Source organism: Dipodomys ordii, unplaced genomic scaffold, assembly GCF_000151885.1.
Source record: "Dipodomys ordii isolate 6190 unplaced genomic scaffold, Dord_2.0 Scaffold117, whole genome shotgun sequence".
Classification (NCBI taxonomy): Eukaryota; Metazoa; Chordata; class Mammalia; order Rodentia; family Heteromyidae; genus Dipodomys; species Dipodomys ordii.
Genome location: NW_012267333.1, coordinates 3038133 through 3057908, shown reverse-complemented (window position 1 = coordinate 3057908; position 19776 = coordinate 3038133). Strand labels below are relative to the sequence as shown.

At 36.1% G+C, this 19776-nt stretch overlaps 1 protein-coding gene and 2 pseudogenes across 1 annotated transcript; all 3 read right to left on the bottom strand.

Annotated features, from left to right (window-relative positions):
• Positions 1–797: 797 nt before the first annotated feature.
• LOC105995400 (olfactory receptor 5B17-like) lies at positions 798–1742 on the bottom strand. Its single transcript, XM_013029110.1, has one exon. It carries the CDS (start codon positions 1740–1742, stop codon positions 798–800), a length of 945 nt encoding a protein of 314 aa, XP_012884564.1.
• Positions 1743–5535: 3793 nt separating this feature from the next.
• LOC105995317 lies at positions 5536–9226 on the bottom strand (annotated as a pseudogene).
• An 8507-nt stretch (positions 9227–17733) lies between these two features.
• On the bottom strand, positions 17734–18366 carry LOC105995315 (annotated as a pseudogene).
• Between the last annotated feature and the right edge of the window lie 1410 nt (positions 18367–19776).

The following is a 19776-nucleotide window of genomic DNA, read 5'->3' as shown; positions in this document are numbered from 1 at the left end:
GGAAAAAAATTTCAGACTGACAATTTCACTGAGCACTGATGGCTCATGTAAACCTAGCTACTCAAGAAGCTGAGATCTGAAGGATCGTTTAGGACAGAGAAGTCTAGGAGACTAGATCTTCAATGAACTATCAAAATACTGGAACACAAGCATGTCTGAAATCATAAAGAATCAGGTATGAGCAAGAAAGCAAAGCAATAGTAGATTAAAAACCAAAATGTAACCTGGTCCCAGTGGCTCAAACCTTCAACTCTAGCTACTCAGGAGACCACGATCTGATGATTGCAGTTCAAAGGCAACCTAATCAGGAAACTTTGGAGACCCTTCTCTCCAATAAATCACCAAAAAGTCCAAAGTGGAGCTGTGGCTCAAGGGGTAAAGTGTTAGCCTTTAGCAAAAAATGCTCAGTGACAGAGCCCAGGACCTGAGTTCAAGTGCTAGAACTAGAATACACATACACAAAAATAGAAATTGATGGTCTATATAGATTAAAGTAAGCAATACTCATTTGTTCCATGCTTATTCTAATATTACCTTGTGTTGGAAATAGAACCACACTCTCAGGGCCAAATTCCTCCATGACAATTTAGACATTGATTTATTAAATTACTATAATTATTTGAACAACACAAGTCAATAAAAATCTGACATGTATAATTATTTTCATAATTTTCTTTATTTTTGCATATTTAGAATAATTTCTTAACTAGACTATTAATACTAAAGTGAGGCACTTGATGTCTTCCATTGAGAAGAATCTAAGCAGGCTGATATAGCTTATTATGAATTCTACATAACTAAAAGATTAAGCCTAAAGAGTGTTTTGCCTTCTCAACAATCTTCTTGAATGCACCCTTCACTTCCTTGTTCCTCAGGCTATAGACCAGGGGGTTCAACATGGGAATCACCATGGTGTAGAACACAGATACAATTTTGTCAGTGTCCATGGAATGACTGGAGCTGGGCTGTATGTACATGATGATAACAGTTCCATAGAAGATGGAGACCGCAACAAGGTGTGAAGCACAGGTAGATAACGCCTTCTGGTACCCGTCACTTGAGCGCATCTTTAGAATTGTTATAAAGATGAACACATAGGAAATCAAGATAACCATAAGGGCAAAAATGACATTAAAGCTTGTCACAAGTATAAGAACCAGATCACTGGTGTATTTCTCAGAACACGTCAGAGTCATGACTGCTGGAAGGTCACAGAAGAAGTGATGGACCACGTTGGACATACAGAAAGAGAGGCAGAAGATGTCCCCAGTTTGTATAGAAGCATTCAGAACACCAATGACATAGCAGCCTATGGCCAGACGAGTGCAGGCGTGTTTGGTCATGATGGTGGTATAATGGAGGGGTTTACACACGGCTGTGTAGCGGTCATAGGCCATGGAGGTCAAGAAGTAGCATTCCATCGTGGCAAAGGCTGCAAAGAAGAACATTTGAGCAGCACAGGCATTGTAGGACATGACCTTGTCTCCTAGCAAGAGCCCAGTCATGACCTTGGGAGTGACTGTTGAAGAGTAGCAAAAGTCGACCAGAGATAGGTTAGTGAGGAAAAAGTACATGGGGGTATGGAGACGGGAGTCCAGCAGGATGACCGTGATCATTCCTAGATTTCCAATCATGGTGATGAGGTAGATGAGTGTAAAGATGATGAAGAGAGGAACCTGTAATGTTGGGTCACTGGTTAGTCCTAAGAGGATGAATTCACGCACCTCCGTCCCATTCTCCATAGGCAGAATTTTAGAATCAAAGGTCTTCTGTAGCAAAGACAAGCAGAGAATACAATTGTGTACCTATTGAACTGTGAAAGCACTATTCCATTATAATAATAATTCATTTTTAAATAGTTTTTTATCTAAAGTGTTTGATGATAGTATAAATTTAGTGATCAACTTACCTATGCAATGTTAGACTTTTGAAGAAACAGTGTTTACATACATCATTTTCGACTTCTTACTTTTTTAACTGTATTTTTTGTCTTTTCTTTTTTGGTACTGAGGATCGAACCCAGGACGTTGCACTTGCTAGGCAAGTGATTTGCCACTGAGCTACAGCTCAACTTGTTAAGTTTTATAGACATCAACTAACTTGCAGGAATGCTAGTATGTTTCTCAAGATCCCATACATGAGAGTATCTCTATTTTCTAAGACTTTTTGTGACTAATTGCTTACATTTCTGTGTCTTCACTTAATATTCTTTACAAGCCTGATGGGTTAATTTGTTATTATATCTCTTTTATATGAAGTGACTTTGTATGTTTGTTATTATGCCCCTTTTATATAAAGTGGGGAACAGATAGGTTCAGTAATTATTTAAGATTAAATAATTATTTATAGATATTATAAGACAAATCCAAAACTTAGACCCAAACAAGGTGATTTCTAAATCAAATACTCTTAATAAATTTGAACTTTTTACATTTAATTTTCTTTCAGCTGACACATAAAGCCATAGAAAGTTTTAAATATTAATGAGTAAGTATGCCATTTCCATGCATGTATACAGTATAAAACATTCAAATTAAAATAAACATGTCTGTTCTTCAAACAGTCAAATATATTCAAAAAACAGAGAAAACAAAGTGACATGGAAACGTATAGAATAGCAACCCAAATATGTAAGTGCCAATCATATATGCAACAAGAATTAAATGTAGAAAATATCTAGGAAAACTCACAACAACCCAGAGAAGGGTCAAGTAAAAGACAGGGCACAAGAAGCATCATCATTTCTTTATAGTAAACTGATTTTACTATTGTTATTTATTTATTTTTTTGGTCGTGGGGCCTGATCTCTGGGCCTGGGCGCTGTCCTTCAGCTCTTCAACTCAAGACTAGCGCTCTACCATTTGAGCCACAGCGTCACTTCTGGCTTTTACTCCTTATGTGGTGCTGAAGAATTGAACCCAGGGCTTCATGCATGCAAGGTAAGCACTCTACCACTGAGCCACCTTCCAGCCCAGACTTTTAGATCACTGTGTAGAGAAAAGTTTATCATTCTCAGGCCTATGTGATAACAATAGCAATAGGTAGTATTTAGTGCTTACTATTTGTAAGGTATCTTTTTCTTTTATTGGTGCTGGTATTGCAGTACTGAGTCTTAAACTGAGGGGCTCCTGCTTTCACTCCATTTGTATAATCTAAAGAAGCTTAACATCTCAATACCTTTAACTCAATCACATATACACATTCTCTTTTACAATGTGAGGTGACATATAAGTTCTAGCAAGTGCAGCATTATTTTTAATCATTAGCCATTAGATGAGCTACTGCAGTGAACATAAAATCTCAGAGTAAGTTATCTTAGCATAAGGGGTTGTTGAAATGAAAGCATCTTTAGAGATCACGTTTCTAATTTGCAAATGGCTTATTTGCAAAAGAGATGAAGAAAGAGTCATAAGCATGGCCCAGTTCATGTACATAAAATAAATTCTTCTTCCAAAACAAATCTCACCAGTTTAGTAACAATAAACTGGCTGCACATGAAATTTCTATTTCTAGCTAGAAATAGCGACATTGAAAATAAGACCGGTTTGTGTGCAAAGACTGTTTTAGATGAATGCCATCTAAAAGTTAACGTAGATAGCCCTGGGGGAAGAGGTGGAGTGTGTATGCACACATACTCCTACATGTATGAATACAATCTCACTGACCATTAAACAAAATGGAAGCAGGAGAGTTTAGATGCCTTCCTAAAACTCTATGCCTCATATAAGATATTCAAGATGCAAATTAACATTTAATTGGTTCTTGTGAATGTGCTTTTAATCACTGCATGACATATTTTCTGTGTGAAAATGTAACAAAAGGGTGAGACTTTTGGAAGTTAAGGTGGAAAAAAGTGGGTACTTTGGTGGTTTCAGAATGAATTTTTAGAAGCTAATAAAGTGTCATTTGACTCTGGCTGAGCTGTCTTTTCAATGATAACACAACATACTTAAATGAGATAATTACCATCTGCTTAATGAGAGCATCAAATATCTTAGCTTTTGCTACTCCTGCATGTAATTTCACATCATTGTGCTGTCTACTGAGTAAAATAAAATACTTCAAAGAATTTGGATCCCAGAACTTCGTCAAAGTTTGAGAAAAAGAATTCAGCCCAATATGAACAGAAGATGTAGGTGGTCCATTTTTCATCATTGATCACTAATTTACCTTTCACTAATAAGTTTATTAAATATAGAACCTTACCTTGCATCTTGAAAAGAAGGGAAAGGAAATCTTGAGTTGTGCTTCTATCTGAAGTCAGATTCATCATTGAAGAATAAGTCAAAAGGACCCGGAATCTCTAACACATAACATATCATGCCTATCATGCATGGAACCATGTTCATAGAAAAGTTATTGAGCATCTGCTGAGCTTAGTATCCTTATTTGTGGTTGAGAAATCATAAAACGGATTGCCCCACATCTATCATAGAATTGTGTTTGTGCCTAGCAAGTAAGAGTAGTGCACAAGGTTTTAGTAAAGATTATTCTTCTGGTGTGATCCAATACAATTTTGATCTTATAGCATTTTTCTCTCCCAGGGGTTGCAGCCACACTGCAAATCATGTTTGGAGAAAGAATTGCTCTACAATAAAACCATCCATTTCAGGAAATGATGACTGTATACTGTGTTCACACACTGGCCTCTTTAAAATGCTGTCATGTGGAGTCACTGTGGGGTTTCAGAATTTAATGATTGGGAAAGTAGGTGAACATTGCACACCTACAAAGCTCTCAGGGGAGTCTCCCTCTGAGGTCCATTTATCTGCTCCTTCCACCTACTCTATTCACCTCCTTCTACTTACCTAGGGGAAAGGATGCTAAACTGTGTGCAGAACAGTGGACTGATGGCTCAAGAATACCTATGCATTTGCAGTAATCATTGCCATTGTTTTATTCCTCTCAGCTTTAGCTTTATGCAATTTGCATAAACTGGGCATATAATTATTTACATTTATTTTGACTGTTGATATTAAAATAGATTCTAAACTTACTTTGCTTTCTATCTGCCATCACTATTAAATTTTCACTTTATTGTATTTATTCTTTAAGGTGTTACAATTAAATATAAGGCCAATATGAAGTTTAGAAGTATGATAAATAATCTCTCTGTTTTCATTTCCTCAGTTTACAACAGATGGGCACATATGATTCAAGGATATGGGAATTTTAAATCCACTTGCTGAGCTCAGTTTCCTTACCTTTGATTGAGAAATAATAAAATGGAGTGATGTACATCATAGAATTGTGTCTGCGCCTGCAACTTAGAAATTTTCTGATATCTGTAAGCAAGTGGGTTTTCTTTCTCTTATAAATTACCCTCCAGCAATCAAGATTGAATGCTTATCCTTTAATATTTGGAATCCCTTCTTTTATGTTAATGTCTAAATTATCTCTTTAAAAATTAGGTATTATCTTCTCTCTAGTCTTACGTCTATTCTTAAAAGGAAAGCTTTTAATTCCTGACCATTGAGTTTGATATTTTCTATGATGTCTTTTTATATATGGGCTTTATATATACTTATAGAATCTTCAATGCAAATATGTTGAGTTGTTCTTAAGGAGTATTTTGTCAAATGATTCTTCTGCATCTGTTGAACTGACTAATCTAGAGATTTTGCCCTTCACTTTGTTAATGCGGTATTATAGTATTAATTTGAGTTCATTAAACCATCCTTGGATTCTTCCTGAGATGAATCTCATTTGGTGAATGATCCTTGTAATGGATGTTGAATTTAATTTATTAGTATTTTACAAAGGATTTTTTGCAACTTCTTCTTCATAGATATTGACTTACAAATTTCTAATTTCAAGCAGAAATATTCTGCTTCTGATATCAAGATAATCATGACCATATGTGTGTGTATGTGTGTGTGTGTGCATGTGTGTGCATGAGGGATGGTACAGTCAAGCAAATGGATATATACATAGTCTTTTGTGTATATGTTCATCTAAAATTTACTGTCAGCCAAAATCCCAAGTAAAATATTAATTATAGCCTTCATATTAATTATATGAATTATATTATGAATAATTATAATTATTATAATTGTTAATTATATTGATTATAGCTTGAATTGTTATCCTATATATATATATATACATTCATACACACATACACACATATTTACACACACACCATGACTACTTAATGATGAAATCACCTTGTGACATATTCTTATAATGCATTAGGCTATATTTGACTATATAAGACATCTTTAATTTACTTTATGTTAGTAAAATTTTAATTTGATGCCAAAAAGAGACAACTTACAAAATGGGAAAATTATTCACCTACTATGCACCTGACAATGTGGTTATTCTCTAGAATGCACAAGAAATTTAAACAACCCAATGGCAAAAATAAAATAATCCAGTTAAAACATGGGAAAGACCTGAATAGACACCTCTTTAAAGGAAGAAATATAAATGACCAAGAGACATCTGAACTTTGTTCAACATCATTAATTGTCGAGGAGATGCTCATTGAATCCACAGTGAGATATCATCTCATCCCAGTAAGAATGATTATTATGAAAAAGACTAAAGTTAACAAATGCTGGTGAGACTTTGGAGAAAAGTTTGCACACTATTGGTGAAGATATGTTAGCACAGCCATTATGGACAATACGGTGATCTCTTAAAAATTAAAGACAGAGCTATAATATGATCAAATTATCCCATGATCAGATAGATATAGTCAAACAAATGAAATAATCATACCAAAAGATACTTTATTTCAGCACTGTTTCTAGTCCTGAATGAAGAATAGCATAAGATACATAATCTTACTGCACCATTCCAGACACTATAGCTCAAAATAATTTTTCTGTGTGTCACTTTATCTGTATGATTTTGTTAATAACATTTTATCTATTTAAGTGGAACAGATAATACATACAATCATTTTGAATGCCTAGGGAAATATCAATTTCATAGCAAGTACTGATTAATATCAAATTCTACTACCATTGCTACTATTGCCATTATCATTATACTACCTGCTATTAATATAAGAGCTTTATACAGGTAAAAGTATGAAAATGGAAAAAACCTGTGTACTGACATTTGTATTCATATAATACAAATCAGTATAAATTGCAATCACAAAGTTATATACAAGGATGTAGGATATAGGATTGTGTGTGAGAGAGAGTGGGAAGGTTAAATGAAAGTTAAGAAGAATCAGAAGACAGATTAATTACTGATAGAAACAATGTTAGCATTTAGAAGTATATTACTGAAGATCATTTATGCTGCATTACAAGTAGAAGTTATTCAGTAATTTACCTAGATTGTATAGATTAGTGGAACTGATTAACAGACTGGATATCCAATAAAAAACATGATTGCCATTTTTTGAATCCCAGTGTCATGCTTTGTAACCATCCAATACCCAGAGTACTTATTTCACAGCGCTGTGAAAAGTAAATTTGAACATATATGAAATCTACTAATGCAATGCCTGAAACAAGAAGTATCCATGGCATTTGCTTCCCTCGAGCTTTAGACCTAAATGGTATTTTGATAGCAAATCGGCTCTATATAAGTATTCAGAATGAAGAAATGATTAACAAGGACAGCATTAAATATCACAACATAGTTCATTCTTTTCATCAAAGAGTACTAAATTCCAGCTCTTTTCATTTCTGGAAATCAAACACCTTTCCTTATTTGTATGCAGATAGTGACAGAAAGTTCTACCTAGAGTTACTACCCATTTACTAATGCTGCCAGCAATAAGAAGTATTCAGAATATAGATGATTCAGGTGATTATGAAGTTCTTCACACACACAGATTGTAGATATTTTTCAAAATAATTTATACAAACTGCTTTTACTAGAATGGTTAATGACATACTATTAAAACCATCACATCAGTATCATTCATCAATGCTATGACAAGAATACTCCACATATCCTCTTCAGGTCTTATGATTCCAAACATATCGCTTCATGTTCACAAAATTTGGAGAACCCCTTATGAACAATTATTTAAATCTCAGTCTAAAACTGTGACTCTGGTCATAAAAAAGTCTGAGAGAAATGAGATAAGATTTCTACATCATTGAAAGAAAAGCCTTTAAGGTCATTCTTAGGCTAAATATATCTTTTTGAATACATTCTTGACCTCCTTGTCCCTCAGGCTGTAGACCACAGGGTTCAGCATGGGGATGACCACACTATAAAACACAGATGTGGGGGCTGGGAAGGTGGCTCAGTGGTAGAGCGTTTGCCTTGCATATCTGAGGCCCTGGGTTCAATTCCTCAGCACCACATAAGAAAAAAAAAGCCAGAAGTGGTGCTGTGGCTCAAGTGGTAGAGCACTAGCCTTGAGCTGAAGAGCTGAGGGACAGGGCCCAGGCCCAGAGTTCAAGCCCCATGACCGGACCAAAAAAAAAACAACACAGATATGATTTTGTCAGTGTCCATGGAATGACTGGCACTGGGCTGTAAGTACATGAAGATAGCAGTCCCATAGAAAATGAAGACCACCGTGAAGTGAGAAGTGCAAGTAGATACAGCTTTCTGATTCCCGAGTGCATCTTTAAGATGGTGATAAAAATGAATATATAGGATATCCAGTTAACCAGGAGGGAAAAAAAGATATAGAAGGTCCCTAGATACATAAGAACCAGCTCATTAACATTCCTATGAGAGCAAGAGAGAACAATGACTGCCAGGATATCACAGAAAAAGTGATGGACCACATTGGACTTACAGAAGGACAGACTGAATGTGTCCGCCACGTGGATGGAGGCATTCAAGAAACCAGTCACATAAGATCCTATGACCAGATATACACACACACACACTGGTTGTCATGGTGGTGGTATAATAGAGGGGCTTACACACTGCTGTGTAGCAATCATAAGCCATTATGGCCAACAGGTAATTCTGCACACCAGGAAAGGCAGCAAAGCAAAACATCTGAGCAGCACAAGCATTGTGGGAGATCAACTTGTCTTCCATGAGGAGGCCAGCCATGACCTTAGGAGTGACAGCGGAAGAGTACCAAAAGTCCACCAGAGAGAGATTACCAAGGAAGAAGTACATGGGGGTGTGGAGACGAGAGTCCAAGAGAATCAGGAGGATCATCCCCATCATACAGCGTGATGATGTAGACGATGAGGAAGGTGATAAAGAGGGGGACCTGCAGGTCTGGGTTACTGGTCAACCCCAGCAGGATGAACTCAGCCACTTCTGTCCTGTTCTCCATCAGTGTTACCTGGGAATCCCAAGATACTATGTAGCCGTAAGGGAAAAAAAAGCAAAGCGAATGGTAACATAATAGATTAAAATTGTACTACATAAGTACAAAATATTTTCTTTCACTGGGCAAAAACCTTTATTTCAAAGTAAGCATCAGTCTGAAAACCCAATTTAGGGCAATAATTACATACTGGGTGGCATCCTGTGGAATTTGAAGAATATTCAAGGATTGTCTTTCCAATTTAAACATTTTCTGATTTGTCAATTGTGATGGAGACATTTTGATACCATGAAAATAACTTATGTGAACAAGTCTATCAAGTGACTTCTCCTGAACTCATTAATATTAAATTAGTTAAATATTGCTTACCAGCCAGGAGTGGGTGTAGAAAATTTACATGCACATTCATTGTCTCCTTTAATAATTGTTGTTGTTATACTCATGTAAATTATGAAGCACAAAGAGTAGAGCAATTTATCCATATTACTTACTAGTTGGTAATGGATCCATAAAACATTTAATCTGAGAGTCTAATCTAAAATTCATTACATGCTGGAACTACTTCTTGTCTTCCTTAAGTTTAAACTGAGGATGATCTCTTTGGGAAGTATATAAGTGATTCATTGTATGGTAACATCACCCTTTTTACTGTGTATTTATCTTCCATTAGAGATAACAAAAAGTAGAAGAGTGCATGACCCTTTCTAGTAGAAAAAGTTCCTGAATGAATTAATAAGCTCTGAGCTACATTTTAAGGTCTCTCCACAGATGAGCACATTTAAACTTGACAATAGTATGGAGAAAGTCATGAAATTTTCATTTGGATAAAGATAACTTTAACTGAGAAATCAGAATGAAACACTTTTATGATGCCTAGAAGTAGGCTAGACAAGTATTGTGGTGGAAGCAAATTTAACCTGCAGACGTAGTTCTGAGAGCAAGCACCTCATGAACAGAAGAGATGCACAGTGTAGTGTGTGCTCATCAATTACCATCTAGGAGTTCTCCCTTCCCATTATATTTCTATCTGCAATATAAACAAGTAATGAGACCTGGAATGAAATATTATTGTGAAGTTTTTTGTTTTTGTTTTTGTCAGTTGTGGGTCTTGAACTCTGGGCCTGGGAACTGTCCCTCAGGTCTTCAGCTCAAGGCTAGGGCTCTTCACTTGAGCCATAGCACCACTTCCGGCCTTTTCTGTTTATGTGGTGCTGAGGAATTGAACCCTGAGCCTCATGCGTGAAAGGCAAACACTTTACCATTGAGCCACCTTCCCAGCCCTTATTGTGAGGCTTAAATGAGATAATAGGGATAAAATCCTGGGTGTTAAACACAATCTCAGGAGCACTGTCTATCATGTTTTGTTCAGGTGAATGCTGACCTGTATGGTAGCCATTTCAGCTACATTTGATTTCTAGAAGCTTCCCTCATCTATTTGCATTTCACTTAACTCTAGGATCACAAAGAGTCTTTGTGCCCTGAAGTCTTTCTCTATATTCTTGCTCCAAGCTTTGTGGCTGTTCCTGGAATTTCTTTTGTGCCGTTCTTTCTCCAGATTTCTTCCTTAAAAATTCATATTTTCATTTGGGTGAAAGAGTTTGTTTTGCTTAAACTAATTCTTGCATTATTGTCTCTCTGTTGCCAAATGACAGAAAACAAAGCTGCAAGCCCCCAGCTTATGGGATGTTGCTGGCTCACAGATTTGTTTGGTTGGCACATTCCATTTTGTGGAATATTTTGAGTATGTTGTCATGTAGCAACAGGAATTTCCTAGCTTTGTTTGGTTATGACAGAGTTTCTAGTCTAAAACAGTACTCTTGCCTTAACCTCCAGTAGACAGAACTACATGAATGTACCATCACACTTTGCTCAGTTTATTGGTTTGAATCTGAAAAAGATGATAAGTTGCATATGGAAAGATATTCACACGAAATGAATTTCTATTTCCTGTCAGTCTTTCTACTGGATCTTTGATAATTTTGTTCATGAGCCTTCCAAAAGGGCATTGTGTTTGTCAACTATTAGCACACATGACTACTTTTAATAAGCACTGTGTTCCACAACTAATTATATGGTCTTTAAAACATTTCCTAACATATATATTTATATATCATGTATATAAGGAGATTTTATTGTCACTGTGCACATCCATTTTTGCACACAATGTACCTTGATCAGCTTACCTCCTCCCTCACTTTCCCTCATCCCCCTTAACCCACTTCTCAAACTAACTCAACAATCCTCATTGTTCTATTTTTTTCTCACACAAAATACATTAAGTATAGACATGAATTATTTTGGCCATATTCACTCTCCTTTCCCCTCCTCATTTGTCTACTCTTCTCAGTAATAACCCAGTCCCTGATATGACCTATTCATATGAATATGAATTTATGTGTATATGAGCACGTGTGTGCGTAAGGTCTTTTATTATTACTAATTATCATCATTACTTTATCTCAAGATAATTGAAGATTAAGAACTCATCCGATCCTCTAAATCTTTATAGCTATAATAAAAAACCAAAAAATTAAAGCTATCTTCAGTAATAGTATGCCTCTAGTTCTCTCATTGTCCATGTGTATAGATGCAAAAATGATAATAATAACAACAACAGCTATATTCTTAACAGTCCATATGAGATTGTGTGGAAAAGGTTTAAATGAATGGTGGGTTCATTCAGGTAGCATCTATGTATATTTTAAGAAGCGTCATTTGCTTGCTTATTTCTTTGCTTCTAATAAAGAGAAATGACAAAATCTCCAGCTAACCTGAGTGGCTTGTTTTGTTTCTATTTTTTGAAAAGTACATAGTGTGTCATTAGAATACTTGAACACTATATTCTACAAGCTTTGGTATGCATACAACAGTCTCACCTCAGTTCTTTATACGAATTTTGAAACCATGTTTTTCTTTTGAAATAACCCACAGTTAAGTAGAGCTGCCCCCATGTTTTAGTATGCACTATGTTTCTTACAGTGTTTATGGAATATAAGAATTTACCTATTTCTCAGATGAGACTGACAAGCTGTCAATTTACAACAGTAAGTCTGAAATCATAAAGCCATGGGTTGCTGCAAAAGTTTTGGCAGAGATCTCTTGGGCCAGGGTAAAAAATCTCTAAGCAGGGAAAGGAAAAGAACATTAGCATTTGATCCATTTTTAAATCTGCCATGAATTCATTTCATATGGATTCACTTGCCTCCTTTTCATTTGTGAAATAAATGTAAGGTTCCATATTTCTTATCAAGCACAGGTTGTCTATGTGAATAACAAATGAGTGAGGTCTGTAATCATTATTTTTTAGATAAAACACAAGTGATTGTTAATTAAAAGTCAATCGATGTAGTTATTGTCTTTAAGTGTTTTCCTGACCATTAAAAGTTCATAACAAATCCTCAGGTCAGAAGATGGCTTATATATAACAACAGTTACAATCATTCCATGAATAAATGAGATCCAGCAAAGCACCGAATGTAATGGATACCTTTTAAAACAATTGATATTGAATAATACTGTGATTTAAGCGAATCATTTTAAGACCTGTAGATAATTAGTCTCAAATATCTCTGGAGATAAAACCCATGAGACTATCCACAGCACTCATCTTACATTCCTAGGGCAGCAACAATTATCTGGTCCATGGTGGGGGGCAGGGCAAGTCACACTGGTTATTTTTACTATTCAAGCATATTGCATTTCTAGTTATTTTTTGTTTTTAAAACTTTCCTAAGTAATACATATATGTCTTATTGTAATGCTGACCATAGAGTTTTAAGAATTTTGTTGAGTAGGTTATCATGTATCTAAGAGCACAATTAACTAAACAAATTTATCTGAACCTATCATTGATAACTTTTTCTCCTAACAAGTACCATGACATCATATAGATTTATTTTTTTTTGTCAGTTGTGGGGCTACAACTCTGGGTTTGGGCACTGTCCCTCAGCTCTTCAGCTCAAGGCTAGTGCTCTACCACTTGAGCCACAATACCCCTTCTGGTTTTCTGGTGGCTTATTGGAGATAAGAATCTCACAGACTTTCCTGCATGGGCTGGCTTTGAATCTCAATCCTCAGAATTCAGCCTCCTGAGTAGCTAGGATTATAGGCATGATCCCCGGTGCTAGGCTTAAATAGATTTTTTTTTATCCAAGAACGTTGCTACAGTGTCCTCAACTATATTATAGGATACATGGTCGACGAGTCTGGCATCTACCATTTACTTGAGTTCTACATATATACTCACTTGTGTGACATTGGTAACAAAAAAATTATGTGTATTTTATTATATCCACATTTTAGGTTCTTTTGCCCTTCTTTGGTTGAAATATTTACGTTGGTTTTAGTGTTTAGTGATTATGAATATGACTCATCTAACTATTGGATAAAGAGCTTCAGGTAGATATAAAATTACATTTCATAAGAGTAGATTTCTAGCAACCAGATTTATTTTCTAATGTTATATATTTGTTTGGGTGAATCATACCAAGCTGCAAAACAGCTTGTCAAAAATTTTTTCACAACATTTTTGAATTTGAACTCTCCTAATTCATTTATTCAGAATATCTTGTATTTTCTCTATTTGTTTATGTAAACTTATAGAGCATATTTTCATATAGTATAGTATACTATATGTATGTATATATGTATATACACACACTCCCTTTTTCTTACTTCATAAAGAGAAAACACAAAGTAAGGGGCTCCATTAAGACACTTCATATATATCTATATCTATATATATATATCTTCCACATATATTTCTCTATATATGTATTATTTCACAGAGCTATGATAATTAAATATAAACACAGTACTTAAATAAGAAAAGTCCTCACTATTGGCTCCCCTCAAGCTGTAGAAGCAATGGTTATTCCATTGTAAATGTGTTCTGTGTACTCAGATTTGAACAAAACTTCTCTATTCTAGACACACAAAGCAGAGTTTGAGCTCAGGATCTTATTCATCCATTTAACAAACATATTTGAATCTAACTCCTTAGGATATGTATTAAGTTACTGTTAGTACAGAGCATACACACGCTCCCTCAGCCACTGTCTGCTAGAGACAACAAGCTGTACAATTCAGTACTGAAGCAGTGCTGTCGTCAAAATAAATAGAGTGTTATGAAGTGACCCTGAGAACATTCAGAACTTGTTATAACATCCAAGTGATTATGAAGTTTCTTCTTGTCAGATGTCTAGCGAGGCCAAACACATAGATATATGTGTGCGATTACAGCTATTTTTGAAAATAGTTAAGTTATACAAACTGCTGATACAACAAGAGTGGCCAGTATCATGTCCTTTAAAATCATCATGCCAATATCCTTCCTAAGTGTGAAGCTAACCTCAAAATGTCTTAGTCATGCTTATTTCTCTTTAAGTTTTATGATTCTCTATATAATGTGTTTGCATTGTATGCAGTACACTTGCAGAAGCAAGAGAAACACTATATAGATCAACTTTAATGGGATTAAAGGTAAATTTACTTTAAAAAGGGAATAGTTCATAAAAGGGATATTAGAGGGATAAATACAAGTTTTGTGAATCCTGCTTCATTAAAATTAAAATGATTAAGTCTGTTTGTCTCCAGTAAAATCTTAGTGAATGTCCCTCAGACTGTAGATCACAGTGCTCTTTATGGGCTTAACCACTGGGTAAAACACAGAGGAGATTTAATCACTATCCACACTGTACATGAGAACAGTCTTGTAGAAAATAGAGACTGCAGTGAAGTGGAAGGCCCAGGTGGGCACAGCTGTCCAAAGTCCAGCACTTGAGGGCACCTTGCAGATGATGATAAAATAAATATGTAAGCTATAAAATAAATATGTAAGCTATCCAGATAACTAAGAGGGCAACCCCCCCTCCACTTTAAAGCTCATTATGTAAATGAGAACTAGCGTACCAACATGACTCTTGGAGCATCACAGAACAGTGACAGGCCACATTGGACTCATAGAAGGAGAGACTCGATGTGTCCCTCACATGAACAGAGGATTTAAGAATGCACACGCATAGGAGCGTATGGTCAGACTGTCTCACACACTAGTTGTCATGTGGGCTGTCATGCCAAGGAAGGGGCTGACGCACTGGGGCACAGTGTTCACAGCCCATTGAAACCAACAGATACCTTTCCACAGTAGTGAAGGCCAGAAAGAACATTTGAGCAGTACAAGCATTATAAAAGTGTCCTTGTCTGCTGTGAGGAGGTCAGTAGTGACAGCTGAAGAGTGACACACATGCACTACAGACAGGTGAAGAAGGAAAATACACATGGGAATGTGGAGACACAAATCCAAGAGAGGTAGTAAGACCATCCACAGGCTTCCAAACAGGGTGATGATGTAGAAGAACAAGAAGGTTCTAAAGAGGGGAACCTGCAGGCTGGATTACGGGTGGGTTCCAGCAGCATGAACTGAACCAGCTCTATCCTGTCCTACCTCCATAGCCATGTTCCTTGAGAGTCTCTAACTGTGCTGTAGCCATGAGAATAGAAGGACAGTGATACAAATTTTGAGCTGGGATTGGACAATGTGAGTTCAAGATGCAGACTCTCATTGAGCAGTCATTATTCCATGGGAGCCATCTTCCTCAAGATTTCTTCCTTGGAACCCATCTTTTCACTTGTTCCAGGGTTTAGTTTTCTTAAATTCATTCCAAAGATACTGTACATAGGGGTTAGAGTTATATGAATAAGGTAATGAGTACATTTCCTATTGAGTATTGTTACCTCCTCCTTTGTTTTCCCCCTACAAGCCCTTCCCCCCCAACCTCCCCAATTCATCCCTCCCACCCCCCAAAGTTGTAAAGTTCATTTTCAACATAGTGGCTTATACGACTCATTGTTACAATAAAATACTGTTTCCTGTAGACAAATCACAGAAACCAGTCTGGAAAATGCCCAGCTTTTGAGCTGTCACTAGCTCAAAGATTTGTTAGTCCATTCCATTTTTGTGTGAAATCTTTTATTTGACTATGTTGTCACTTAACCACAGAATTTTATATTGCATTTTTCTTATGACTTATTCTGAGGCTAGATAGGGCATATTGTTAAAGCTATTGTAGTGGTTTTGTCTGGAATGTTGTACCTCTCATTCATTAAAATTCTATGTCTAGTCCACAAATCTATTGGCAGCTAAACAATGGTCCTACAATATCAGATTATAAAATCTGGTGCCTGTAAATATTGCCCTATGCAACAATGACACTGCAATTGTAATTAAATTATGGACACTGAGATAATCTAAAGTATTATCCATATTCTAAATGCAAGCAGTAATTCCTTGTATAACAAACAGGGAGAACCATCAGTTCTTATTGGTCTTTGTTGGTGTTTTATTCATTTTATATTTTTTTATGAATTTACAGATTCATTATTTGCTTTCATTTCATTACTGATTATTTTATTAATTTATTTTTACTTCTTTTATTAGTTTAATTGGTTAGTGTTCTTCAGTCAAACAGAATTAAGAGGGTAAGTAGAGTCACATCTAGTAGGGCTATGGCAGTTGGGAAGTCCTTGAATGTTTCTTGTGCTGCTGCAGAGCAGTAAAGATGTGTAAATTTAGTTTGAGTTTAGATTTGAGTTCAAATCCTGAGAAAGAGGAGATGAGATGTGGCTGGTGTTGTTTTGAAGAACCAAAGCCCAAGATATCAGGCATAGATTAGAAGCCCTAATGTCCAAGAGATAGATGTCCCAGTTTTTCCAGTTAAAGGAGAGAGAAAATAAAGATGAAGTGAGGGAGAGAAAGAAGGTGGGAGACAGAGAGAGAGAGAGAGAGAGAGACAGTGACAGACAGAGAGAGATGATAGAGACAGTGACAGAAGAGAAGGGGAGAAGAAAAAGGGGAGAGGAGAACAGGGGAGGAAAGGAAAAGGAAAAGGAACAGAGGGAGAGGAGGAAGAAGAGGGGAGAAAAAGAGAACATTGATAGAAGGAGCATTGCTCTTTGTTTACTTTTCTATCTATTTAGCTAGATGATAGACTCACACTGTTGATGATGAATCTTTACCAAGTTTGTTGGCTGGCAATACTTAGGTAAGTTCCTCTGGGAAAATTATCCCAGACACCTACAGAAAAATATTTAATTCGTTATAATGATATCTCTCAATCCAGTCAAGTTAGCATAGAAAATTAATGACCACAGAATCCAAATTGCCTTTAATTCTGGCAAATTTACTCTGTGTGTGTGCAGTTATCAGCATGTGAAAGTCAGTATCCATTTTCTTGCATTATGAGTTTCCTATGTAATTGAAGTATATATATATTTCTATTTCTATCTTGTGGGAGGAGAAAAAGCACAAGAGTATCCAAGAATGAATGATTTTTTTGACAGTACTGGGTCTGGATCTATGCTATTTTTGTGGGAGCTGGCCTTGTCCCACAATCCTGTGACTCTAGAATCACCCCTGAATGATAGATTTTATTATTAGTCAAAAGATACTTTTAGAGATATGCAAGACTTTTTAGCCATTCTTATTCACGTATGTTTATTCAGATATATCTTCTTTTCTATACAATGGACTTCATCAGACACTTGATTTTATGTGTGGGTTCCAACAGATAATCCCAAAGGAAGGAATGCAAGTATTGTGCATCCAAGAGAACCATAATTGCCGGAATGTCACAGAAAAAATAATGGACCACATTAGATGTACAAAAAGAGAGGTTGAATGTGTCCCCAACATGGATGGAAGCATTCAGGAAGCCAACGACGTAAGATCCTATGATCAGACACAAACACACACGAGTTGTCATGGTGGTGGTATAATGGATGGGTTTGCACACTGCTGCGTAGCGGCCATAGTGCCATTATGGCCAACAAGTAGTTTTCCACAGTAATAAAGGTTGTAAACATGAACATCTGAGCAGCACAAGCAGGAAATGACCTTGTCTTCTCTAACAAGCCCAACCAAGACCTTTGGAGTGACAGCTGAAGAGTCACAAAAATCCACCAGAGAAAGATTACCAAGGAAGAAGTACATGGGAGTGTGGAGACGAGAATCCAAGAGAATCAGGAAGATCAACCCGAACTGATGTGATGATGTAGATGATAAGGAAGGTTATAAAAAGGAAGACCTGCAGGTCTGGGTCATTAGTTAATCCCAGCAGGACAAATTCTGTAAATTTTGTCCTGTTCTCCATCTATGATATCTGAGAAACTCTAGTTGCTCTGTAGACATGAGAAAAAAGGGACATGACATATGTCCAAAATACAGATTTCCTTTTTTTAAATAAGTTATTTATTATGAAAATACTGTACAGAGGGGTTACAATCACATAAGCAAGGTAATGAGTACATTTCTTATCATTTAACAATAACTTGCTTGCAATTTCTCTAGAAAATGCATTTAAAAACCAATTTGGGCATTTAATACTCACAGTATTACACTAGAATTTGAAGAAAATGAATTGATCACCTCCCCCATTTTAAGCATTCATCATTTGTGAACTAAGTTGCAGAAAGTTTAATAATTTGGTGACACTCATTCATGTATCTATTTGACAATTTAATTCTGAGTTCAGAAAAAGCTGACACTTCATTACGTTCACCTGTCAAGATTGGCTGTAGACACGTTGAAGTGCATTCGTGGTCTACTCTCTATAATACCATGGGTTTGGTTGATGGTATTTCCTGTGAATTATGAAGGTAAGAAGTTTAATAATGTATTCACATTAGTCAAGTATGAACCAACAATCTCTACCCATTACAAATGCTCAACCATAGTGATTTCTAGGTCTCAGGCTCTAAACTGAGTTTACATAAAATTAAAGATAATTGAATTTTTATTTGCTTCTTTACTCCTTGGATTCAGACTCAGTACTTGTGTTTTCATAGGGAAAGACAAAAGTGGCTGGTATATTTTTATTGTGAAAATACTGTACAGAGGGTTTATGATTACATGAGCAAGGTAATGAGTAAATTTCTTATCAAGCATTGTTGCCTCCTCCTTTATTTCCCCTTACTATCCCTTCCCATCTTCCCACCCCCCCAGTCCTCCCTGCCCCCACCCTGAGTATATATTGCTCCCCTCACTGGGGATAGAGCAAATAAATATGCAGTGAATAAGTCCTTGAAGGGATCCTAAATAAGTTAACAAGCGCAGAATGATGTTCAGAGTTTCCACACATGTTCCTGTATATTATCTTATGCATATGCATGTATATATATGGAGAAGGAGAAGACAGAGAGACAATGAGACAGAGAGCCTCGAGACATGAAAACTTTGATTATGCTGAAGATGAATTTAATTCTTAAATAAGCATGTCACATCTCTATGTATCTTAGCAGTGGTAGGATAACTGTCTAGTGGGAGCAAATTAAACCTAAATGTATATTCGCATGAACAGGCAATGTAGAGCTGTAGCAAAAAAAGAGCTTATATTCTTACAACTGATACATATCAAATCTTACAAGTACTATCTATGAGTCCTTGTTCTTAACCTAACTTCCCTGAAAATCATATTTCTATCAGCAAGATGAGCACATCAATAACATGTACAATGAACATTATGGCCAGGTGCCAGTGGCTCACGCTTGTAATCCTAGCTACT

Coding starts and splice junctions, on each gene's coding strand:
- LOC105995400 (XM_013029110.1), bottom strand. CDS start 1,742: ATGGAGAATGGGACGGAGGTGCGTGAATTCATCCTCTTAGGACTAACC.